The sequence below is a fragment of the Etheostoma spectabile genome, chromosome 14, assembly GCF_008692095.1.
Source record: "Etheostoma spectabile isolate EspeVRDwgs_2016 chromosome 14, UIUC_Espe_1.0, whole genome shotgun sequence".
Lineage (NCBI taxonomy): Eukaryota > Metazoa > Chordata > Actinopteri > Perciformes > Percidae > Etheostoma > Etheostoma spectabile.
In genome coordinates, this window is record NC_045746.1 from 16,816,065 (window position 1) to 16,842,389 (window position 26,325).

Sequence of the window (26,325 nt, forward strand, 5' to 3'; positions counted from 1 at the left end):
GGGTGCTAACTCTAGCAGGAGGATAACACGGTGTAGCCAGCACAGATTGATTTTATTTTTCTTGCTACTGACAGCACTCCAAATTTACAAACAACAGTGATACGTGTTGGAATTGACCAAAATTCTCCTTCAACAGGCATAAAGGCATAATTCTCAGGAATAATAATGCAATGAGTCTCAGGAACCAGTACGCATGCTCTTCAGTTCCACAGAAAATTGGTTTGCAATGGTATTGCAAAAAGCAAATCCAAACAAAATTTAAGAAATTTATCTTGTAGGTGGATGACTACCATGGAACTCAGATCAGCGATCCCTACATATGGCTTGAAGACCCTGACAGTGCAGAAACAATGGTATGTACTGATCTCTTGCAGAGAGCTGAATCTGTGTCTTTATCAAAAACTCTGTATGTACTTTCAAACAATACAAAGCCGCATGACATATCAATAATACACAAAAGAAACAGTAAATAAGTTACATATGACAAGAATATGTAAGATATTGCACATGATACGAAAGAATATTGCAGATGTAAAGGGGTATATAGCATATCGTCACCTTCCTAAAACAATCGCCTAAGTCATTTTTTCACGTTTTTCAGAAAACACAAAAAACTGAACCAAAGACTGAACATATTTTGACTTATGCAGTTATACTAAAGGCGTAGAATCACATGAACTGTTCAACTGAGAATGTAGGAAATGTTACCAGAGGTGGCCAGAACCATGAGGAGATGATATAGGCAAGAAAATACTTTTTGTCAAAAAATGACTTAGGCGATTATTTTAGGAAGGTGACGATATGTAAAATATTTTACATGTCCCTGTAAACAATTCCATCTCTCCTATCTCTCCTTTTGTGTCTCAGGCTTATGTTGAGAAGCAGAACAACCTGACCATGCCGTACCTGGAGCAGTGTGCTGTCCGGGAACAGTTCCACCAGCGTCTCACTGAGCTCTATGACTACCCCAAATACAGCTGCCCTTATAAAAGAGGGAAGAGGTACTAGTTGAAATTGACCAACTGAAAAAAAAACTAATGAGAGGGACTGACTTGAACTGCAGGTCTGACGGTATTTCCTGTTTTCATTTGCAGGTATTTCTACTTTCACAACAAAGGTCTCCAGAACCAGGATGTGCTGTATGTGCAGGACTCTCTGGATGGAGCTGCAACTGTATTCTTTGACCCGAATAAACTTTCTGATGATGGCACTGTGGCACTAAAGAGTGAGCCACATTGCAAAGCCCATAATACTGCATGCTATTGTGCACAAAAGGGTTTCCGCAAGGTCTTTTATAAGTCTTAAACAGTCTAAAATTTCTAAATTTGTAAGCCTAAAAAGTCTTTAATTCGCCGAAGTATTGTTTTCTAGATCTTAAATAATTTTAAACAGGTCTTAATTTTCCTACATCCATGTAACTCTACCTCTAATGGTCTCTCTTTATTATTCCATAATGTTGTAGTTTCTTTTGCTAGTCCAAATATAATTTTGCTCTATTAGGACTACAAATTCTACCAACTCGCACCTAATATTGCAGCCAGTCAGCTTTCTTGTTATTGGTCAGAGTCTATTTCGGATTGTACCACAGTCATAAAACAGATTTTATCCTTCAGCAACGGGGAAGTGCAAGTTTAGCGTTACTTTAAATAATTTAGGGCTTAATTGATGTTGTAAAAAAGGTCTTGCATTTCATTCATAAAAGGTCTTAAAAAGTCTCAAATTTGACTTGCTGAAACCTGCACAAACACACATTTACCCAGACATAAAGACATAAAGAAAATGATTGCTGAATCCCTCCTTCTTTCCTTTGTCCCTCTCTCCCTCCAGTGGGCCGTTTGTCTGAAGAGTGTGAATATTTTGCCTATGGTTTGAGCACCAGTGGCTCAGACTGGGTAACAGTGAGTTTTATGAAGGCTGATGACCTCACCCAACTGCCTGATGTACTGGAGAGGGTTAAATTCAGCTGCCTGGCCTGGACTCACGATGCCAAGGGCATCTTTTACAATTGCTACCCACGCCAGGAAGGCAAAACTGACGGTGAGGATGAGTCGACATACACACAAATGCATGCTCCATCCAAAAACCAACACATTTACAATAGGACTTTTACTTTACAAATGTATTGAACTTAACCCCTTGGTTTGTCTTTCCACTAAAGGCACAGAGACCACCTGCAACATCAATCAGAAGCTCTACTACCACGCCATCGGCAGCAAACAGTCGGACGATATTCTGGTTGCGGAGTTTCCAGAACATCCTAAGTGGCACAGTTCTGTAACCGTGAGTCCATAGTAATCTTGAATCACTTACAAGTGAATTCAAAAACAAACACTTGTGTGGCTATTATAGGCATCAAATCTATTATAAGGAATCATGTTTTTTAAGTTAATTTTGTATGTAAAATGACAGTAACTACCAGTAGCTACTATACTGATCAAATTAACAAATATAGTGAAGTAAAAATTACTATCTTTGCCTTTGAAATGTAGTGGAGTTGAAGTAGAAAGTAGCCTGAATGGGAAGTAAAGTACAAATACCTCAACATTTTACATTATTTGAGAAAATATTTAAATCAAGGTAAATTAAAGCTTTTTGTGAGCTTTAAAGTTCTATTACAAAATTGCGTATCAACCAAAACTTATCTTAGAAATCCTGGTATCACTTGTGTACACTTTTGCACCCACTTTAGGAAGAAAATACTAAGTTGTGAAATGCAAACTAATTTAAACATTCTAACTCTTCCTTTTAAGAATAAGTGCTCCTTCAAGTCATGCTGAAGTCATCAACATCACATTTTCACCCCTAATTTCTTTTGTATTTTGAAGATATTGGTGACTTGGCTGGTTGGTTTGGATGCCTTCTTTTATTGTACATATCTGTTATAGTGTAATATTTACATTCTATATGTATTTTCTTATTCTTGCAGTACTCTACATTATTGTTTATTTGCTTTAATATGTTTATGTTTTGCACCACAGGCAAATTCCGTGTAAGCAAAAACATAATTTGCAATAAATCTCATTCTGATGCTGAGTCACCACGTCCATCAGCGACTGTGAGCAAGTTAAAACTTCCTTTCTATCTGTCTTCATTTCTTCATCTTTCTAGATATCAGATGATGGCAGATATGCTGTTTTGTCCATCACTGAAGGCTGTGAACCTGTCAACAGGCTGTGGTACTGTGACCTCCAGCAGCTCCCCGATGGCATCACAGGTCTGTATCCTTGTTACAAAATCCCAATAGAACAAATAAAATCTTCTTGAGAAGTAGGATCACAGGCACAGAATAAATCCTAAGGTCTGCTTTTGTGTTTGCTTTGGTGGTTGAACACATCTATGGATGTGTGTTTTGTAGAGTAAAGAATTTCACAAGAAGTAAATGTTTCCTCTGGAAAAATACATAATTGATAGAGGCAGCTTGTTATGTTAGAGGGTATTTTTTGTCCCGACAAAAGTCCAAAACCAAAAGATATTCACTCATAGTTTTCCCTGGGTTTTAAGAGTGCTTGCGTGCAAATAACGTCATACGTTTATTTGCCTATTGGTGAAGTCAATGCGTGATTATTTGAATAAAACTCACTGGTTGTCAATTGCAGCGAGGGAGGGATCACTAAAGCAAAACTTGGAGGAGCAGCTTCAATGAATTTAAATGAGAATAGCTTAAGTGTCAGCCCGCCTTAAGTTGTTGAGCCTGTGCTGAAGTTGTTGCTAGCTCCGTGGCTAACCCCATTTCTATAACCAGCAGGTAGCAAGCAAGACACAGGAACTTGGCTTGAGTCTTGAGGAGTTGTAGCATTTAATTACCGCCAGATAAACTGTACAAAGATTGCACTGCTATGTTCACTGCTATAGTGTTACTGCTAACTTCATTCTCAATGAGCAATACACCCTCTCTCCACCACACACTTGTAACGTGTTGTCTGCTGCTACCACTGTGCGCAACATGCATGGTGTGTGGCTGTGACACTGTTTGTCCCACTGTGCATGCGAACCATTGTGCGGGACATGTGTGCAGAAGAATGAGTGGACACCTGTCGTGTGTGCCTGTCCAGATGTTCTCCATAGCATTCCATAGCTTCCATGCTGTATAATGGCAGTGAAAACCCTGTCTCTTAACAATGATATATTACAAACTATTACAGCAAATCCACTTATGTGCAAAGCTTGAACCAGAGAATGTTACTTGAAAAATGACTAATGAATGTTTAATTGCCTATCAAAGTATTTTTCTGTCCATTGACTAATGCAGTTCTAGAATTCTTACTGTTTTAATTGCACCGGAGCTGCATCATTAAAACTAACAACCTGTCAAGTTTGGGTCTTTTCACTTTCACATTGTTTTTCTATGAAGTTTTAGCAACTTATCCCATATATGGGTAAGTGTTGCTTTAACAATAACTGTGCTGTATCAGCAGAAGAGGAGTTAATGCAGAGTCCAGTGACTCAACGGTTACTTCACTAGATGTTGAGATGTCAATTCACTTTGCAGCCTGTGTTCTGGTTAAAAAAACTCCTGTCACACACAGAGAAATGTGGAAACTTTCTAGTGTAAGAAAATGTGTCATTGGTCTTTACAAACCACCATAATTCAGGTGTGTTTGTTTTGTGGCTGTGCCAGAGATTTTGTTGATTGCAACTCCCAATGGTCAATGATGATTTGATGTTTTTTTTTCCCATCTTCTCCTCCAGGCCTGCTGCCATGGGTTAAACTTGTGGACAACTTTGACGCCCAGTACTCATATGTCACCAATGAGGGAACTGTATTCACGTTCCGCTCCAACTTGGATGCTCCTCGATACTGTCTTATCAACATAGACATCCAGAAACCAGACAGGCAGTACTGGACCACACTTATTCCACAGCATGACAAGGATGTCTTAGGTGAGACTGAGTGGAATTTTCAATAGGATTTACAGTAGGAGACCATGTTATCTATGATATCCATCTATATAGTATCAGTTCTGTACAGAAGAAGTGTTTTATGTCTAAAAAAAGATAATACAGCACTTTGGCTGTTCATTTGTTAAACAGACCTTTTGTTGGCATGACATTTGTGGGCTTATGTTAGAAAAACTCCACCAAGCTTTAGAAATGCGTAAAAGGCTTATGTGTGGAGTAGTTGTTCCACAATTCAGATAAAATCTTGCAAAATATTTTTCACAGAATTATCTGTCCTAATGTTTCAAATTCCAACCACAACAACTGGGAAGTTCTGTGTCTGCGGTTGAAGACCTTCGTCAGAGGGAATTCTGTTTAAAAAGTGAAACTTGGCCCATAAGCACTTTTGTCATTTGAATGACAGTGACTGTACCCAGGGGCGTCGGACTTAGGGTTGGGTACCTTTCGCATCTGAACCGATATCAGTACCGATACCGGTACCTGAAATTTGGTTCCCGGTACCCAATGGTCTTTTTTCCGGTACTTTTCCTCGCTGTAATTACAAAAAAATTATTTCAGTTGTAAAAAAAAATCCAAACCTATTTATCCTATTTACTTAGAACACTGTTATTTATTTAAAATATTTTAAACTGACAGAAATTAAATAAAAATAAAACCCCCTCCTTCTCGCTTCCCAAACTTGTTCCTACAACCTATTAAATTGAATAATTATTCAACTTTTAGTCTTGTATTTGTATAGAAAGAAATAGTTGCCTTGACTTACAACCTCAGCCTGTCAGTCAGTCACCAGGGCATAGAAACCGCTGTTGTGCCTGCTTATCTCACAGGAAGTATAACAGCAACATAACAGTGACTGATTTCGGCTCGCCATTAATATCATATCACAGTGAATGGTGTTTGCGTAAAGTTTTGAAAAACTACAACCCCACTTGAAACCACTTTATTGACTTGAACTAAACTTCCGAGCTGGCGTAGTTTGCTCAGTCCGCACCTCTGCACGTGTTTGTGCATACGTGCTCTCAGGTACAGAAATTTTTCAACGTTTGATTTACATGATTTGGTCGGTACCGGTAAAAGTACAGGGTTCGGTACCCAACCATAGTCGGACTGGGCGGAAAAAGGGGACTGAGTACCCAGGACCCTCATGTGAGAAGGGCCCAAAAAGATGCTAGAATGAATAGTTGTGGATGCGGGGTGGTCCCATAGAAAATGCCTTTCTACAGGGTCCAGAATTTTGGGCTATACCCCTGACTGTACCTTGACATCGCTGAAACACAAAGCAGTGCATGTCTATGTTTCTGAGATACTTGCAGAACTCATGCATACACCAGAAGATATTTTTGAATGAAATAGAAAAAAAATGTATGTCAATTTTATTAAAGAAAATAATTGTAATGAGCGGGCATTTAGGTCCCCCATTTAACATTTATAAGTGGTATACAAACATTTAACACCATGTTCTTTAGCACCTATAGTTGTAAGCAGACGGGTGTATATAACTATAACTATAATTCCTGTGGGCACCCATAGGTGTGGGATGCTGTATAAACTGATGAAAAAAAAATTTCATTTATTGAATGCAGTGTTTGTACACGTGGGTATAGTGATTAAAAATGCTAAATGCTAAATTGGGGGACTTACTGGATGATGGTGATTTCAATGATACTGCTTTATTGGTGCAAGTTAATGATCTTTTGTTTTCTCCAACTTCACTTTTGGACCTGAGTTTTTAAATTAATAACGTTTTAATTATATTCATATTCATATAAAATCTGTTTTAACTAATACAATTTGGAAAAGTAGTTTTACACAATGATGTTTTTATGCATGTCCCATCTGGGTATAGCAACACTATACACTATACACCATCAAATGGCAATTGTAGCCTATACATTGACTGTACTGTCTTTGGCCCTTTTCTAAACCAATAAGAATGCATTGTTCCCTCTGTGATGATGCTGTCTTGGCCGCAACTTCTATATTAGCCTTTTAATAGTTTGAGTTTACTTTTACTAATACGTCTAATATAATTTCTTCACACTATTTCAACTTTAAGTTGGCCCTCATAGTGATGGTGATGGTGGTGGTTGTGGGTGTCAGACTGTTGAATATAAAACTGACTATACTATTACTTAGTACTATAAAGTACTCTGTTTTATCTTGACACTAATGACAATCATAGGTAAAATGCCACATAGTGATTCATGGTTACTGTGTGTAATAAGCAGTATATCCTGCTCTTAAAGTATATTAGGCTGTCCCCTGCTGGTTGTTGATGAGATTTCAGAATGTAATAGTGAATAGATCCGGAGTTCCTACATACCCTCTGCTCCGCCTGTGCAGTAATATCTCAATTAACTGAACTATTCAATGAGGTCAAGTTTAAGCCATAGCCATTATACTTGGCTTCCACCCAGGATCATAAGATGACTCCTTATTACCAAGAAAGATTAGCAGAGAGTAAGTTGACATTGATAGCATAGAAAGCAAAACGGATACCTTGGATACAGTGTTTTCAAAAATGTACCATGGCTACATCTTAGTTCTCTTAAATTGTATCCCCGGCTACGCCACTTGCCTCCCTTCTTTGCGTCTTAGTCCGTCCCACCAAGGAAGCAGGGGAGAGACTCAAGGAATTTATGGGTTGAGAGATTTAACGAGCAGATGTGCTTTAGAGAAATGAGATGTCCTTTCCTTTGAAACGTTACATGAATGTTTTAGTTGTATGGGCGGAGTTAGCAACCCTTTCAGCTGCACGGCTTCTGGGAAAGCTGCTCTAGTGTATTCTTGCTTATAGCTACTCGGTGATCCCTCCTCAATTCTCTCTTCTCAGAGCAGAAATAAGAGCTGTGAGACAGTCTTTGTGTAAGAGGGATAGAACAACTTCCGGTTAAGCTAAGGGAAGAGGAGCTATTAAATAAGAGACATGAGATGCTGTCTATCACTTCCTTTTTAAATCCTTCTGCAGGCTCTGTCTCCTGTGTGAACCAGCACCACCTGCTGGTCAACTATGTTCATGATGTGAAAGACATCCTGCAGGTGTATGAGCTGTCTACTGGCCTGCTGGTCATGGACTTGCCCCTGGATGTTGGCACTGTGGCCGGAGTGAGCTGCAAGAAGAAACACTCTGACTTCTTTTACAAGTTCACCTCCTTCACCACACCAGGTAATTCTGTCATTTCATAAATTATGTTGTAGTTGTCCCATATTAGGAAAATTAGTGGTCTAAAATGTATAGATAAAATATTATTAAAGTTACTAATCACCCATGAAAAGGAACTGAAAAAAAGCAATTACCATCAATGCATAAAAAAGTCTATAATGTACATTAGTAGGGTTACAAATAACGATTTTTATTATCGATTAATGGCAGATTATTGTTTTGATTCGTTTTTTTTATATTGCTGTCTTTAAATCTATTGTTTTGTCCATTTAACAGAAGAAATCCTAAACTATAATCAGTTGACTATAAATAAGATAAACAATCCCCACATTTTAGAAGCTGGACAAATACAAAATTGTTAATCTTTTATTCATTGACTAATTGTTTGGCCCTAAAACTAATACATCTTAAATAATGTCTTTTGTTGCAAATGCTGTATTGCTACTGTTAGTAAATTCTACTAGTTCAAATATGCTAGAAGAAAATAATTAAAATGTTATTTAAAAAGTCTCAAAAAACTCAAATACTGCCTAAAATAGCTTATATTACTCTAACTGCAAGTTATCTACTGTACCAATCAAAAGTTTTAACACACTTTGTCATTCACTTAAATTAAAAAGTGTGTCCAAACTTTTGACTGGTACTATAATTTGAAATGTAATTAGGAATGTAATTAGAGTGTCATGGTTTAGTCATTATTCTGTTGTAGTGTGATTTATGTTTTCTGTTTGTTTATCTACTTCCTGTTTTGTTTTGAAATCCACTTTTTGGTTACATCCTTGGTCACTTGTCTTCCTGCCTTTGTGTGTTTTCCCACCCGTTTGATTATCATCTCTGCCCCTAATTTGAATCACCTGTTTGTTTTCAGCTTCCCCTCGCCCCAGCACTTAAATACTCACCATTCCAACTTCGCCTCGGCCAGAGTGTGCCCGGTGTTTTTGGACTCAAGCCTAGTTCCTGTGTCTTGCCTGCTTCTTTTGTACTTTTGCTTATCTGAGTGTTACTGAACTTCTGCCTGCTCCCGCTGTACTGTTGCTTGCGTTGTTCTTTGGACAATAAAAGTACTTACCTTTTATTACCTGTCTGAGTCGTGCATTTGGGTCCGCCATTGTACCGTGATATAGAGTATCTTGTCAGCAAATTTCAAAGTGACTAAATAGGAAAAATCAGTTATCAAAATATCCCCATGCAATTAGTTAAACACAGAGTAACCTCAAACCTGTGTAACTTTTGTTTGTTGGTGCCCAGGTATCATTTATTACTGTGATTTGAGCGAGTCGAGCCCAGAGCCCAGAGTCTTCAGGGAGGTGGAGGTAAAAGGCATCAAGCAAGGGGACTATGAGACCAGCCAGGTAAAGTCCTCCAGATTTTTCTTCTTTACTTATCTCCTTGATTTGTATAGACCACATGTACTAGTGTTTAACTTTCCCATTATACTTTTTATACTACTGTTTTTTTCCCGTCATCTTACAGTTTACTCTTGTTCCTTTTATTACTGCATCTACTGATTGCATATTCATATCGTGATGCAGATTTCCCAGAATCGCATTCACTATGGTTGAAGAAGTGGTGAATGGTGTTTTTGCACAGCTCATCCTACATGTATCAAAAACAAAAGCATTAATTTGAAAGATGTTTTGTAAAACAGAGATATATTAAAAGACTGACGGATTTCATTTATCGTCCCTCTGTTTCACTCACAGGTCTTTTATCCCAGTAAAGATGGAACCAAGATCCCCATGTTCTTAGTTCACGCCAAGGACCTAAAGAAGGATGGGACTAATCCTGTCTTTCTTTATGGCTATGGAGGCTTTGAGGCTTCCATACAACCGTACTACAAGTAAGTAGAATTGCTTTGCTCGAAATCTCCTAAACCAATGTGATCAGATTGTTCTTGTGTTATTCACTGACCTATATAAACACTAATCGGTTACAAAAATGCGAAAATATGTGGGGGGTAACAGAGTAAAAAAAATATACAGACTTTCTAACAAAGCTGCTATGTTTGTTCTTTAAAACTATCCCCTGCTCTTGAACTGATCACCTCCGCTGGCTTGTATTTTTATTATGTTTTGTGGTTGATTCAAGCATCAAACTTAGATATTTCAGAAAAATACACAAACATTATAATATAACATTCACCAATAATGGTTATATAAGGTATATAAGAGTGGGAAGGAAATTTCGGATTGGGTAGCACATGATTACGGTTGTTTTCCACTGCACACAGCAAACATACGTACTTCAAAACAGGGATAAAATACAAGGGTCTACTCCATGCCTAAAAAAATGTAACTATCATATATCTATGATAAGTGTTGCTTAAGAAAATCTGTATGTGTACTTGATGCCCAAAAAAGGGTCGCTATATTATTATACTTTTACTTTCAAAACCTGCATAACTGTGCCACTGCTAACTGTGGTTTAAATTCCTTCATAAAGTAGATCATAGTGTTAATTTTGTCAGATAAGATGAGACTAAACATGTTCGTCAACAACCTTTTTTTCCATGACTAAGTTGACGAGACTGCACCAATGTCCAAAAACGCTGACTAAGACTAAATTAACATGTATTATTGTTAACGAAAAAAGTCTAAAATGTTTTGCATTAAATAAAAACAAAAGATAAAATCCCTCTTCATTTTCGTCTACAATCGTCTACTTTTTCATCATGAGATAGACCTAGTGCAGTGCCCTTTTGGAGCGCCGCAGTTCAGTCAGGTGCGGCTCATCTAGAGATTTGGCGTGTCCCCTTTTTTTCATCTAGCCGTCACAAATCCAGGTAGCAATGTGGGCGGGGAGGGAGGAAGCCCGGTTCAGCCTGCTGGAGAAGTCACTACAGCGCGTAGCCCCGAGCAAGGGAAGGAGACAGGCTTTCAGCCTGCTGGCGAAGCCGCTCAACACCTTTTAATAAAGGCCGGAGAAATGTAGGTTATGCAACTGCCGGCAACAAAACAATGTGCTGTAGAGCCGTGGCGCGTATCTAACGTGTCTGTATACGATTGTATTTGCATGAATAAAGAGGCTTGACATAAAAAACATGTTTAACAAAGTTGCATTCAACAAAAATCATTCAACAAGTGTATATTGTCAGGTAATTGTGACATTTAACCAATATTTGACATGTGTGAAACACTATTGGACTGAAATAGTTCTCAGAAAAAAAATATTTAAAAAAAAGACTAAAGTGTTTTGACTAAAACTTGACTAAGATACCTGAGTTTTCTTTTGACTAAATCTAGACTAAAAGGACGAAACTTTTAGTTGACTAAAATGTAACTAACAAAAACATATTTACTGTATATGACTAAAAATAACAAGGACATTAAGGCACAAGACTAAGACTAAATTAAAAATAAGTGACAAAATTAACACTAGTACATCACCACAAAAGTGGGAAGTCATTTTAACTTACTAGAAGAAAGTGTTTGATTAGGCTGTATCCTACGTATGAAACATCCATTTATGTTCGGGTTTTGGATCATTAGATCATTTTATGCAACATTGTTTGTATTTAAATGGCTTTATTTGTCTTGTCTTGGTGTCAGTGTTGCTTACCTGCTTTATGTGAGACACCTGGGAGGGATCCTGGCAGTGGCCAACATCAGAGGGGGTGGAGAGTACGGCCTCACCTGGCACAAAGGTACAAAGATCCACGGAATGACCCCAGAACATTACGGCCCCACACATTAGTGTGTCGGAAAGAGATAGACCTAATGTGTTAATTAAAAAACATAATACAGAAGTTTGCTAAAGTCTTATTCTGTATTTACCCAACTTCTGCTGTGTCATTATGTGTTTGCAGCTGGCACACTAGGGAACAAGCAGAATTGCTTTGATGACTTCCAGTGCGCAGCAGAGTTTCTGGTCAAGGAGAAGTACACCACAGCCTGCCGCATCGCTATCAACGGAGCCTCTAATGGAGGGCTGCTAGTGGGTGAGTACAGGATCAACTGTGTGTGCTATGTGTTTATGTATATAGTGTGAAAGCCAGAGGTGGAGAACAAGAAAACGTGAAAGGGTATACCCTGGAAACTATTATGCAACAGTCCATTACGTGTTAAATCAAGGAGTCGAAATTGTGAATGTGGGGAAATCCTGTTTTTTATTGTTTTGAGGGGAAATCTGTTAATAGAACTGTATCTCTACCTCCTTCCAATATAACAGCTTAGCTCCAACTTGCTGTGCAATTTTTCCCTTCAGGCTACTAACTATACAGTTACTGTACATCTCTATGTTTTTATATCTTTTCAAAGCCAAGCTAAGATCACTGGTCCATTGCTAGTCTCAGCTGCAGTGATCATAATGCATTGTATTCTTCACATCATTGGCAAATGTGGTAATGTCAAAATCATCTAACAGTAGTTAGCTGATTAGCTTCAATTAATTTAGCTATTAAACATCACATTAAACAGTGCTTAGTAGTCACATCACTTACCAAATGCTGGCTGCCATCTGGCATTGCACAAAGCCAACTAATGTCTTCTTCCCTGGTGTGAAAGTGGCAATTTAGGAGTCATTGTGTCCTACAGTGTGAAGTAAAGGGGGTTTATGTGTGTATGAGTCTGTCTATTTGAAAGCAAAGGGCATCTGTAACACAAATTGTGAATGCACACACAGCTGCATGCGTGAACCAGCGTCCAGACCTGTTCGGCTGTGCTGTGGCAGAGGTGGGGGTGATGGATATGCTGAAGTTTCACAAATTCACCATCGGCCACGCCTGGACCACCGACTACGGCTGTTCTGACGACCCAGAGCAGTTCAAGTGGCTCATCAAGTACGACAAACACAGACACAACAAATCACTAAAATATAGCTGCACTTGAAAAAACATTATAGTTAGTGTATGCTCACGTCCTCATGTCTCACTTGCGTCATGACTGATCAGACCAAGGTGGACCCAGTCTGGGTGCACGGTGAAATGTAGTTGTAATGCAGTGATGATGACATCATCACTGCATTTTTTGTTTTTTCTGTATTTAATTGTTTTGCTTGTGAAAGTTACAGGAGTGCATACTTATGTCGTGACATGAAAAATAATGAACACAATAATTATTGTTTACTTATCATGATTGCCTGTTTTCTTTCCAATATTATGGAAACAAAGAAAACATTGGTTGGCTGTTTAAGATTTGCACATGCTTTGACAGTCTATTAAATGTATGGGCGATTTTTTTTTTTTTTTTTTTTTTTTTTTTTTTTTTTTGTGTGTCCTAGTATCATACAGTATTTCTAGGCTTGAGTACTTGTGATATCCACAACGTTCAATTAAGTACACGGTAGGGAGAAAAGGACGTTTCTTTGTTCTCGGCTGAGGACACGTTGGTGCTGCACGGTAAACCGTTGCACTTTACACTGAAAACAAATGCGTAGCAGCTAGCGAAGTTTCCTTCGGCTTGTAGCTTAATCTCGACAAAAAAACACAGTTGAATTTTAGCCTGCATGAATGTTTTTGTAGCCTAAAACAGCAGCTTATATTGGTAGAGTGTGCAACAAGTTAGCGGTCTGCTGAGTCACCCTCTCTGCTCTGTCTGCTCAGCTGCCAGAACGCTGTGCTGCTAGACCGTGCCGCTGTGCTTAACCACACGGGCACTAAGGTCACTCACTTAAGGCACCCTGCCATTCTTGCTCTATTTTACGCTACTCTCGTCAAAGGGGGTTGCGGTTAACTGTCATACCAAGGTGATATGTTACTTCTTCAACGCGGTGAGAAAAACATCTATGCAGTCACAACTCTTCTTGTTGCCCACACCTCTCCACTACCATCTCATCCAAACATAGCATTTTATCTCAGATTGCAGCATAAATTACCAAAGCAAATGGTTTGTTGATGGAAATCTGTTTCTACTTTGATATAGTCATACGTGAGAATTTGTCTTCCTGTTGGATTTCCGAGGATTGTCTAGCGGCACATCTCTATTCATTCAGTAGCTGTCATCTGTTGTGTTTTGTATTTACTCAGTTGTTCAGGGAAGTTTTCATTCTGAATCTCAAGACTAAAACATCTGTGCATGTTGTAAATAGTTGTGTTGGGTGTTTAGACTTAGGGTAGGGTTTCAAAAATCTCAAGTTTGTTCCTGGCTTTACATTCACCCACATACCCAAAAATAAATCTGAATAACCTATTAAAGTTCACAAATGACTCCCATAGTCTTTCTTCTCTCTCCTTTTCTCCAGGTATTCTCCTCTCCATAATCTGCCACAGCCGCCTTACTCTGGCCCTCCCTACCCTGCCATCCTGCTTCTGACAGCAGATCACGATGATCGTGTGGTGCCTCTCCACACCCTGAAGTACTGTGCTGCCTTGCAGCACGGAGTGGGCAGCAGCCCTGTGCAGCGTCAGCCTCTGATGGTTAGGGTAGACACCCGCAGTGGGCACGGTGCAGGGAAACCCACGGCCAAGGCCATCTTGGAGGACACGCACATCTTTTCCTTCATCGCTGAGACACTGGGGCTTAGCTGGAAGGATTGAGATAATGACCGGGAAGCAAGGAACATGATATACACAATGAGTAAGGCTTTTTAAGTGATGCATGCTTTTCATTTTTTTGTGAGGATTTTACAATTTAGTGATGTAATGGTACTACTAAAGTGAATTGTTAGAGAAAGATGTAAGAAATATAAGAAAAGAATGGATGTTACAGGAAAAGGAATAACCAACAACTACAGTGTAATACAAATTTAAATACTAACCATAATGCCTCTTTTGAAACAACTCTTTACTGTAGATTAACTAATCAAATGCACAAAAAGATAAATGTTTTGAATGCTAATGTAAAGTATGGAATTGAATTTTAACTTTAAACTAAAGCATTTTTAATAAAATATACTGGTACTGTGTTGTACTTGTGTCCCAAATCTAAATATTTATATAAGTATATTTAAATAGATCTGAATTGTTCAGCATCATTGGTGTAAGAAGTATTCAAAAGTATTTGAGTAAAAGTAGCAATACCTCAGTGTCAACATTATCTTATAAAAAGTAAAAGTTTAAATTCAATTTCAATTAGATTTTATTTATAGTATCAATTCATAACAAGCGTTATCTCGAGACACTTTACAGACAGAGCAGGTCTAGACCACACTCCAGAATTTACAAGGGCCCAACAGTTCTAGTAGTCTCCTCCAGAGCAAGCAACAGTGCGACAGTGGCGAGGAAAAACTTCCTTTTAGGCAGAAACCTCGGACAGACCCAGGCTCTTGGTAGGCGGTGTCTGGGAAATTAAAAAGTTTAACCTATGTTAACGGATAAAAGCTCTCATCAAAATGTACTTTTAAATATCAAAAGTGCCCCGGTGATCTTGGGGCTTAGTGTGAGGTCTGCAACGTCTCCTGTTTGAATCAGGCTGGGAACTCTAATGTTGATGCATGTTGTTCCCCACATCTTTCTCCCCATTTACTGTCATCTATTACATAAAGGCATAAAATACCAAAGAAAATGGCTAGTAATCATATTACCAAAATGGCCCCTTATAAAGTGTAACATTGTTTTTATGAATGCATTGTTATCACTAATGCATTTAACTTGCATCTGGTCGATATGGAACAAATTTAAACCACTTTCTTTACAGCTAGGTGGTTTAATACCATAAAGCTGTAGAGTAAGGTCTGCGATCTGAGACCGAGTTTACAGTGATGCTTAAAGGACTTAGATGAGTGCCCACTTATGTCAGTTAGGCAAATGTGTGAAAAATACCAGCAAGTTATAAGTGTAGCTTAGCATAAAGACTGTAAACAGAGCGTAATAACCAGGTATGTTTTTTACAAAGGTTACAAAATTTGCCTGCCAACTCCTCCTGTTAAAAATGTGTGATCTGGTCAAATCTAGCACAAGACACCATGTAAAACCATATTTTTTTTTTAACTGTTTCGTTAAGTTTTGTATATACAATCTTTATCCGCAAAGTAACTTCACTAAATATGTAAGATAAATTAAAAGGTGTAGAAAGCATAATACTTTCCTCTGAAATGTAATACGTTAAATACAATTGAAAATCTAAAATTAAGATACAAGTAACTCAGTGTATTGAGTACATTACTTATGTAAATCTACTTGCTTACACTACTGTTAAGAACAAGTTATTTCTGTAGAGTGCAGTTCTCACATATTCCACTAAGCAGCAGTATGGGACTACAAAATAAAAACCTGCAAGCTCGACACTACTAACATCTCAAGGTCCAAGGGCGGGTGTCAGGTTAGTGTCCTGCACGGCTGCTTCATTGGGGGGTAATAAACACAAACGACCGGATTCCCTCTGCTAAATCCCTAATGTTGTGCCCGGGGGGGCAAATTCATTGGCGGACAAGTATAAAATAGCAGAAATGCAACACAAGAATTAGGGCTTATATAAGGGGGCGGACTTGTGCAGCTGTGAAGGAAGATGCAATTGAAGGGGCACAGAGGAAGATGTATGGAGGTCTCTACATGTGCAGAAAAGTCCAAAGATGGAGAGTGGTGATGGACAGCAGATATATGGTGAGACAGCGAGAGGCAACAAGCAGACAAGCGGAGAGAGACTGAAAGTGCACTTACGGAGAGTCTCAGGAGGAGCCCAGACAGACGGGTGTTTAAACTGTCAAAAAAGAGATGGAAACTCTCTGCCAACTAACAGCCAACCACAGAGAGGGAGCGAAGTTGTCCTCTCGGTCACTTAGAGTTTAATCTCGGCTCAGTGGGAAGTTCTGATTTTGTCAGACTGAACCCCGGGCCATATCTAAGTACCCTCTCAGCGCATAGATAGGATGGGAAAAGGAGAGAGGAAAGCAGAGACTGCTGTAAGAGGAGGATTTGCAGACAATGACTCTTCGCCACAGGGGCAATGTGGTTGAATGAAGCAGGGAAAGACAAAGCCAGTAATAAGCTGGACATTTGAGAGACACAGAGAGGTTTAAGACCATGCAGCAAAAAGGCTGTGACTCTCTTATTCCAGGAGTGTCCCAGAGGATTGAGCAGGCTTTTGGTGCTTCATTTCCTTCCTTCATCCCCCCCCCCCACATCACATCTTCTCACTGTACACACTCGCTCACACATGTACAAGCACACACAGCCTTCACAGCTCTTTTTCTCTGGAGAAACAAGCTTTTACCTACAAAAGCCTCTCACACTCGCAGGTCCCCGTCCTGTCCTCCGTTTGTTTACTTTACTCCCTCCATAATGCAGGGATTAATTTCTCAAAGCTGATTTGAGCTGCGGCACGCTTCGGCAAAGAGCGGAGAGCAGAACTTTTGTGCCGGGGGAAGTTTCCCCTTCACACTAGCTTAGAGGTGGACTCTCCTCTTTTATGCCGCTTGCTTTAATCTTCACATGAAGCCGAAGGATAGAGGGAGGACAAGAAGGGTAGACGGCTTCGAACACACAGCTGGGAATCACTGTCTTTACAGAGGTGTCGTCTGCTTTCCCATGTGCCTCTTAGAATCCTTTTGCTTCATCCTCACTCTCTCTGGCATTTCTCAACTCTTACATTTCTCAACTCTTTCTTTGTTCTTTTCTTTTCCACCTGCAAAAGTTTATTTTGATTATAAGGTTGCATCTTTTTTATAAGGTTGTATCTTATACTGATAAATTAGATCAAAAATGTGTTTAGTTTTGAATCATCTAACAATAATTTAAAATGTTTTATTTCATGATTATATAAAATGGAAAAAAGCAGAAAATCCTTACATTTTAGAAGCTGCAGCCTTATTTTCATTATCAATAAATCTATCACTTTTTCCACTTCAAAGATGAATTTTTCTATAAACCTAAATGATTAACAATAAGAAAAATCCATCACAATAGATGACTCTATCACCATGTTTTGTTAGTTTTGAGTTATATTTCTGTATTTTGTATTTAAAAAGTTATAAAAAGGCATGGGATGTCAAAGAATTGAACCTGCAACCATTTGATCTTGTCCAAAAATGTGATTAAAAAAAAAGTAAGTACAATGTCAAAAAGAGTCAAAGTATAGTATTTTGGTGGAAAAAGTAATGAAATGTCGTAATGTAGTATGGTGAAAAAAGTGATAAAGTAATAGTACAGTATGTCACAAAAATCATAGTATAGTAAGTTTTAATAAGTCATAAAAAATCAATGTATAGTATGTTTTAAATTCATACAGCTATTTTGTTATAAACATTTCATAAAAAGTCTTACAATATTTTATCTCTCTCTCTCTCTCTCTCTCTCTCTCTCTCTCTCTCTCTCTCTCTCTATATATATATATATATATATATATATATATATATATGTATATATGTGTCAAAAAAGACGTAAAAAAGTCATAGTATGTTATATCAAAAAGGTCATAGTATAGTTTGTTGAAAAAAAGTCAGTATGTTGAAAAAGGTTTCAGTATAGTATGTCAAAAAAAGTGAAGAAAATGTATGCTGAAAACAGGCTTAGTATAGCATATCAAAAAAGTCATAGTATAGTATGTTGGAAAAAAGGCTTAGTGTAGCATATCAAAAGAGAGTCATAGTATAGTATTCCAAAAAATGCAGTATGTTGATAAAAAGTCAAAGTATAGTATTGTTGAAAAAAAAGCTTAGTATGGCGAGTCAAAAAAGTAATTGTATAGTATGTCGGAAAAAATCTTTAGTATGGCATGTCAAAAAAAGTCATGGCATAGTATGTCAAAAAAAAGTAATTGTGTAGTGTACAGGAAAAAGTTTTAGTGTAGCACATTGGAAAAAAGTCATAAAAAGTAATATTATAATATGTCGAAAAAAGTGATAAAGTTATAGTATAGTATGTCGGAAAAAAGGCTTAGTATCGCATTTCAAAAAAGTCATAGTATTGTATGTTGGGAAAAAGGCTTAGTTTAGCATGTTGAAAAAAGTCATTAAAAGTAATATAATATGTCGAAAAAAGTCATAGTATAGTATGTCGAAAAAAGTCATAGCATGTTATGTCAAAAAAGTGAAAAAAAAGTCATAGTATAGTATGCTGAAAAAAGGCTTTGTTTAGCATGTCGAAAAAAGTCATTAAAAGTAACATTATAATATGTCGAAAAAAGTCATAGTATAGTATGTCAAAAAAACTCATAGTATGTTATGTCAAAAAAAGTCATAGGATAGTATGTTGAAAAAAAAGCTTAGTATAGCAAGTCAAAAAAATTATAGTGTAGTTTGTTGAAAAAAAGTCAGTATGTTGAAAAAAGTTTCAGTATAGTATTTTGAAAAAAGTGATAAAAATGTCATAGTATAGTATGCTAAAAAAAGGCTTAGTATAGCATGTTAAAAAAATTTATTGTATAGTATGTCGGAAAAAAGGTTTAGTATAGCATGTCAAAAAAAGTAATTGTATAGTATGTCAAAAAAAAGTAATTGTGTAGTATGTAGGAAAAAGGCTTAGTGTAGCACATCGGAAAAAAGTTGTAAAAAGTAATATTATAATATGTCGAAAAAAGTGATAAAGTTAAAGTATAGTATGTCGGAAAAAAGGCTTAGAATCGCGTTTCAAAAAAAGTCATCTTGGGAAAAAGGTTTAGTTTAGCATGTCAAAAAAAGTCATAGTATAGTATGTCGTGGATAAAGCTTAGTGTAGCTATTGAATGTTGAAAAAAGTCATAGTATAGTATGTCGAAAAAACTCATAGTATGATATATCGAAAAAGTGATAAAAAAATCATAGGATAGTATGTTGAAAAAAAAGCTTAGGACAGCAAGTCAAAAAAGTCAAAGTATGGTTTGTTAAAAAAAAGTCAGTATGTTGAAAAAAGTAATAAAGTTATAGTATAGTATGTCGGAAAAAGTCATAGTATGTTATGTCAAAAAAAGTCATAGGATAGTATGTTGAAAAAAAAGCTTAGGATAGCAAGTCAAAAAAGTCATAGTACAGTTTGTTGAATAAAGTCAGAGTTTAGAATGTTGAAAGAATTTGATAAAAAAGTCATGGTATACTATTTCAAAAAAAGTCATAGCATAGTATGTCAATAAAATGTATAGTACGTCGGAAAAAGGCTTAGTGTAGCATATTTAAAAAGTCATAGTCTAGTAGGCCCATGTCAGAAAAAAAGGCTTAGTATAGTATGTTGGAAAAAGGCTTAGTATAGCATGTCGAAAAACGTCATGGTATAGTATGTCGGAAAAAAGGCTCAGTGTAGCATATCGGAAAAAAGTCATTAAAAGTAATATTAAAATATGTCAAAACAAGTCAAAGTATAGTAGGTCAAAAAAGTCACAGTACGTTGAACAAAGTCATAGGATAGTATGTTGAAAGAAAGTCATAGGAAGGTATGTTGTAAAAAGTCACAGTAAACGGTATAATGTCAAAACAATAATAATAAAGTCATAGTAGTTAGCGTGTCAAAAATAGTCTTAGAATAGTACCTCGAAAAAAAGTCATAGTATAGCATGTTGAAAAATATGATAACAAATGTCATAGTATAATATGTTGAAGAAAGACCCAGTACAGTAAGTCGAAAAGTGATAAAAAAAAGTAATTGTAAATTTTGTTGAACAACATGCATGCCCCACACACTTGTTTGGGCTCGCGAGCCGGCCAAAGACTAGCAACGTTACGTTTTGAGTGGATGGCGAGCGCGAGACGCCAAAATGGATGCCAATGAAATTCGGAATGGAAAGTTTACTTTTTAAAAGTTGCCAAATGGTTCCATTGACAAGACCAACGTGATCTGTGTGTTTTGTTGTTGTGAACAAGCTATCATTGCAGCACGTCCAGTCTGAAATACCACTTGATGGCCAAGCACACAGCTGATGCTAATTGTCCGCCCCCTCATCAGTGTTTTTTTCCCCCTTTTATTGATGGACAGTGTTACAATGTGTGAGCGATTATTTGCTCCAAGTGAAAATGTCACGTGTGAAATTGAACACTACAGTAGGCTATATGTTAATGTTCTCAATTAAAAAAAACTTTTGCACAAAGCGAGCCGATCCACTTTTCCATGTTAAGAGCATTAAAATGCAAAAAAGTAATTGGACAAAAAGAAATCAAGGGACATTAGAACAGATAAAAATGTGTGAGTAATTGCGATTAATTGCGAGTTAACTATTTTAATCGTTTGACTGCACTAATACAAAATCATAATACAGCATGTAATACAAATTTTGAAGTAAAAAAAAGTTATACTTTTTTATGAAAATGCATAAAAGCTGATAGTATAGTATGTCATAAAAATGTAAAAAAAAGTCATAATATAGTATGTCATTAAAAAAGTCATAAATTTAGTGTGTCATTAAAAAAAAGTCATAAATATGGTATGTCATACGATTTTCATTAAAAAATAATAGTACAGTATGCCCTAAAAAATACATGATGATCTAGTGTTACTGCAGCAGGAGTTTAGATGCTGCTTAGCCGCGGTCTGCTAAGGAGATGATGTTTGATTGCGTGGGAGGTTTTGAAAGCTGCAGCCAGCGATGGCTCTGAGATGAAACTCATTAAGTCTCAAACTCCAATACACAACTCCAATAAGAATTTAATATAAAAAGTATGGATTGCTGCTGCGACAGTATGTGATAACTAAAAAGATCTCATTCTCAAATGTATGCCCATGGACTGTCATCAACTTGCAGTACATTCGCACACATAATATGCACATACACAGTATTGTGTGCACACACACTGACCCATGCAAGCAGGCACTAAATCACATATGAGCACACTCACTTCTACACACCCACACAGTTGCCCACAGCAATCCCACACTAAGTTAATTTGCATTTACAATAATATCCCATACGCTCAGCGCTAGTCTAAAGGTGGGCGTTGTGCAATAAAACTGTAGGTAATATAACCTCAGTCCTGGAGAGAAAGGCTTAATTAGTTCACATGGTAGAGAAGAGAGAGAGAACCATGAACAACAGAAGTAGGCGAAGAGAGGAAATGGCAAATTGAATTCTGTATGAGAGGATATAGGGCATTAACCTTGTAACACATAGATAAGTAAGTAGTACAAGAGGCCATGGTTGCCTTCAGGTTAGAGGACTGAGTGAGCTCTCTAGGCTGGTTCATTTCTTTGCAACCAGAAGTGAAGTTAAAGCGTAGATGGATAATTGGAAGTTTATCATTTAGACCCCATTCTCCTTATGTTCAGCTGCTCAATGAATCTACCCTGTTCCCTTAGGTAGGACACTGAGACCCAAGTTCTACAGTAAAGTTCCTTTAAAAGTTTGATTCCCCCAAATTACATAAAACAATTTCTTACTAACCTGTAGTTTTGGTTTTATTAGGCTCGATTGAGATATTTAAGATTTCTGCTGCTACTTCAAAACAATTGCAAAGAAATTTCTTTTTACTATATTAAATTATGCCATATGTTTATTAGCTAATATTAACTGCATCCCAAGTGAGAAAATCTGTTTCATGTAACTTTGATAAACTGAGCCTTTAGACCTTTGCAGCTATATTTTGGCCATTAACGTATACCTGTATGTATGAGAACAGTAAACTTCAGCCAAGCTATTTGGGATAATTTTGAAACTTTGTTGCAATTATATACAGTAGTTTGTTGACCAGAGATCACTGACAAGTTTTATTCACCTGTCCAAATCGTTGCAATTCTGAAAATAAATTCTACTAGCTAATATAATTGTATTTTCCTAAATTGTAAAAAAAAATTGGTCTGACTATAATGAGAATTTAGTTTTGAGGTTAACATCCAATCCATAAATACAAGACTAGGAAAAAAAACATTTGCTTGTGTTGGAGATTTTTTAATAACACGTTTTAATATTGCAACAGCCATCAGATTTTCTTCTAACAGGTATAAATCATCAAAAAACTAACAAATAAAAAGAAACATTTTTTCAGTTTTGTATTCCAAACACCAGTTTCTTGGCTTTGGCCCTAAATTCAAACAAACAAAACCTTTACACAGTGAGCAGATATTATATTCAACACATTGTTTTTCAAACAAATTATAAAAATAGATTTAGCATTTTCAAATACATATTTACAGTATTAAACATATATTGTAATGGTCACAGTAACAGAGAGGGGAAACAACTTAAGTTTCATTCATTGTGGTGACGAGGTCCAGTTTGTTGTGTTAGTGACGGCGTGTGTGTGTGTGTGTGTGTGTGTGTGTGTGTGTGTGTGTGTGTGTGTGTGTGTGTGTGTGTGTGTGTGTGTGTGTGTGTGTGTGTGTGTGTGTGTGTGTGTGTGTGTGTGCGCGCGCGCGCGTTTCAGGGGTTTTCAGGGACCATCAGGGAGTGTTTCTTCAGATATGTTAACATGTGTGTGATAACATCTATTAGAACATATGAGCTTATTTAATTTGACAAAACGTTTTACGGAGAGTAAAGTACAAGGAGAGAGAACCAAAAAACTAATTTTGTACCAAATACAAACCAGTTACAATATTCAAGTTGAAAATGTATGATTATCTAATAATGCCCCAATAAACTTCCTCCTTCAAGTCTCCTGTATTGTAATAGGACAGAAAAGGCGAGGGGCGGATCACTGTACAGAGAGAATTCTGGGAGTTATCTGGGAAAACAAGTGCTACAACATAGTATGGCAGAGCATGATATAAACAGCAACATAAAATTCAACATGATAATCCAACAGCTACAAAGAGAAAAAAAAGTCCATCTGACATTCCGTAATGCTGTTTCCATACTGCAACACACATCTGTAATGTACACAGCAAATCCAATTATAATGGACCCAAATGTAACTGTACCAACTCCAGTGTTCAAGAATACACAGAGTCTGTGTGCTGACAGTAAAAACCCTCCAGTGTTCCTCTCACTCCCTGTGTACAAAACAACTCATTTATAAAGGAATAAACTCTGTTGTGTAATAAATCAACAAAAAAAGAAACCAAACAAGAGAACACAACTGCTTGGCTTAACTTTTATTTTTATTTTTTAAATACTATAAGTTAAATAAACCATCCTAACCTCTTTTCTGCAGAGGCAGTGTTACAGTCTATAAACATAAATAAATATGGATAAATATCTGAAACAGGCCATCTTCCAGAGTTGACCCATGCTCTGTGCAGAGTATTAAACATGGTAGTGAGAGAGGTTTCAGAGAGGAGGATTCTTTTACTGAGATGACATTGAGCAGGGCAAAGGGGAACATTCAATATTTCTAAATGCAAAAATAAAAAGCGAAAAGACAGATAAGGCAAAGAAACTATGATTGATAGTAGAGAGACAGACAGCAACATACAACAAATTCATGAACACTCAAACACGTTTTCTCCCTAAACAATTATATCTTTAGTATCCTGCAGCTTTTGTTTAACCATCAGTAGCCCGAAAGAAAAAGAAACAGGTTGATGTTCCTCAATCATCAACCATAACCTACTGTGGCTGTGTTTTTCCCGTCAGCACACTTTATATACTGTACTATACTGTCTGTTAGTCGTGTTCTTTTAGCCTCTTTTGAGGCCTCAACAAACTCTTCTAACCTCACATTTACTAGACACTTGACATGGGACAGCACAGTCTTCTTAATCTACTGCAGCCATCTTCAGAAATCAGCACTGACGTACAATGATGTGATCCTTTATCGGCGTAGTAGATCAGTGTCTGTTTGTAAAATAAGCGGTGCCAGTTCTGGTGGGAGAGGAATTTGATCCAAGGCCAGTAAAATACTTCCTGGCTTTGACGACATATTGTTCTGTGTGAATCAATGTTGTGGTAAAGGGAAATTCCACCCAAAATGTGAATGTTTTTTTGAGCACTAGTTCATAACCAGTGTGTTTGCAGCGTAGTACATCTGTGAATCCTCCTGCAGCTCATAGGTCAGCTTCAGATAGAGCCTGTCTTGCTAGAGACAACATTTCCTTTGTCTTTTACGCACTGATCCAGAACCAGTGAGATGGAGCTGACACTGTTATTGAAGTGCAGATTAAGGTCACAAAAAAAGTCAGGTGACATCACTCCTCTGCAATCCCCCAATCGAGACAGGAACACTGCTCGTCTCTGAGGGGATTCATAGAAAAAAGGAAAGAAGGAGTCTAGGAAGGCATGAGGATGTGTGGGAAGGTGGAGTAGATAGAGTGCAGTTAGCTGAAAGATCTGTTTATCTTTCCTTCAGTTTGGAAGAGCTCTCTCTCTCCTTTTCTCCACTTCTTCATCCATCTGCACACACATGTGGGTCTGCAGCAGCACTGTGAGATCTAGGCGCGTCAACTGTTTTTTAGACCTGCACACCGCGGCCGTGCATTTGGATGACCTGGGCTCTGAGGGTCTGGATGGCAGCCAGTATCAGCTTCTGGTGCTCAAGGGAAGTGATGCCAAGGCTCAGGACATCTCTGTGGAAAAAAAGAGAAACTCTATATCATTGACTGGGGTTAGTGACTCCATGACCACGAATAAATATGCTTCTAATAATCATACACTTCCTATTCTAAAGCCTCAAAAAACTTCCACTGCATGTCATAAAAAAAGTCATAGTATAGCATGTTCTAAAACTATTCAATTTATTACATAAGAGAAAAAGAAGCATATTGACAAAAATAAGATGCTAGAACCAGATAAGATTTGTGATTTCTGCTTAAAAAATGACAAACAACTAATCAATTATCAGAATAGATAAATATATAAACTTACTGTACAGTCATTCGTGCCACAGACTCCAAGTAGCAGTATCCTGCGGCAGTGAAGTTGTCCTTGTATCGGCCCATGTCCACTGCGTCCAGCCACTCTCCCACCGAGTTAAAGGATGGGAAGGAGGGCAGCGGTCTCTCTGCTAGCGTAATGGATGAACTCAGGGTTCTAGAGGAGAAGAAATAAGGTTGATTCCGTGGAGATAGGATGTTTGTATAACTTAATGTATACCATCCATTCACTGAGCCAATATGTTACCAGACGGTACCTGCGTGCCAATGTGGAGGAACCAATACCATCAGGGGAGCGAATGCTCTTGCTGAGGGCTGAGTGGATCTGGCTGAAGCTGGGCCTCTCTGTCCTCTCCTTCTGCCAACAGTCCAGCATCAGCTGATGGAGATGTGGAGGGCAGTTAACTGGAGCCGGCAGCCTGAAACCATCCTCGATGGCCTTGATCACCTACGAGACATGCAGAAGAAGGAAAACAATTAAATCAGGTTAGAAAGTCCAGAGATAGTGTCGTGATTTTCCAGTACTTATATTGTAATTGGATACATTCCTAAAAATCATGTGTGTGACTGTTGGGGCAAGGCAGGGGAAGTAAATAAGAATGGCGCCTGGTTAGCTCACCTGGTAGAGCGGGCACCCATGTATAGAGGTTTACTTCTCGACACAGCGGCTGCAGGTTTGACCCTGACCTGTGGCCTTTTGCTGCATGTCATTCCCCCCTTCTCTCTCCCCTTTCAAGTCTAAGCT

At 37.7% G+C, this 26,325-nt stretch overlaps 2 protein-coding genes across 2 annotated transcripts in view; one reads left to right on the plus strand and one right to left on the minus strand.

Annotated features, from left to right (window-relative positions):
- LOC116701784 (prolyl endopeptidase) overlaps positions 1-14,605 on the plus strand; it is a 16,566-nt gene extending 1,961 nt beyond the window's left edge. The window contains exons 2-15 of the mRNA XM_032535733.1: positions 279-353; positions 868-1,001; positions 1,095-1,225; positions 1,828-2,037; positions 2,159-2,280; positions 3,109-3,214; positions 4,690-4,881; positions 7,868-8,065; positions 9,311-9,414; positions 9,766-9,902; positions 11,611-11,705; positions 11,868-11,999; positions 12,683-12,839; positions 14,240-14,605. Of these exons, the coding sequence (XP_032391624.1) occupies positions 279-353; positions 868-1,001; positions 1,095-1,225; positions 1,828-2,037; positions 2,159-2,280; positions 3,109-3,214; positions 4,690-4,881; positions 7,868-8,065; positions 9,311-9,414; positions 9,766-9,902; positions 11,611-11,705; positions 11,868-11,999; positions 12,683-12,839; positions 14,240-14,534 (2,088 nt within the window). The 3' untranslated portion in view covers positions 14,535-14,605. The remainder of the gene's footprint in view (positions 1-278; positions 354-867; positions 1,002-1,094; positions 1,226-1,827; positions 2,038-2,158; positions 2,281-3,108; positions 3,215-4,689; positions 4,882-7,867; positions 8,066-9,310; positions 9,415-9,765; positions 9,903-11,610; positions 11,706-11,867; positions 12,000-12,682; positions 12,840-14,239) is intronic.
- A 9,274-nt stretch (positions 14,606-23,879) lies between these two features.
- Positions 23,880-26,325, minus strand: part of epha10 (EPH receptor A10) — a 144,331-nt gene continuing 141,885 nt past the window's right edge. Inside the window, exons 16-18 of the mRNA XM_032535193.1 lie at positions 25,838-26,028; positions 25,573-25,737; positions 23,880-25,274 (exon numbers count right to left, since the gene is read on the minus strand). Coding sequence (XP_032391084.1) covers positions 25,160-25,274; positions 25,573-25,737; positions 25,838-26,028 — 471 coding nt within the window. The 3' untranslated portion in view covers positions 23,880-25,159. The remainder of the gene's footprint in view (positions 25,275-25,572; positions 25,738-25,837; positions 26,029-26,325) is intronic.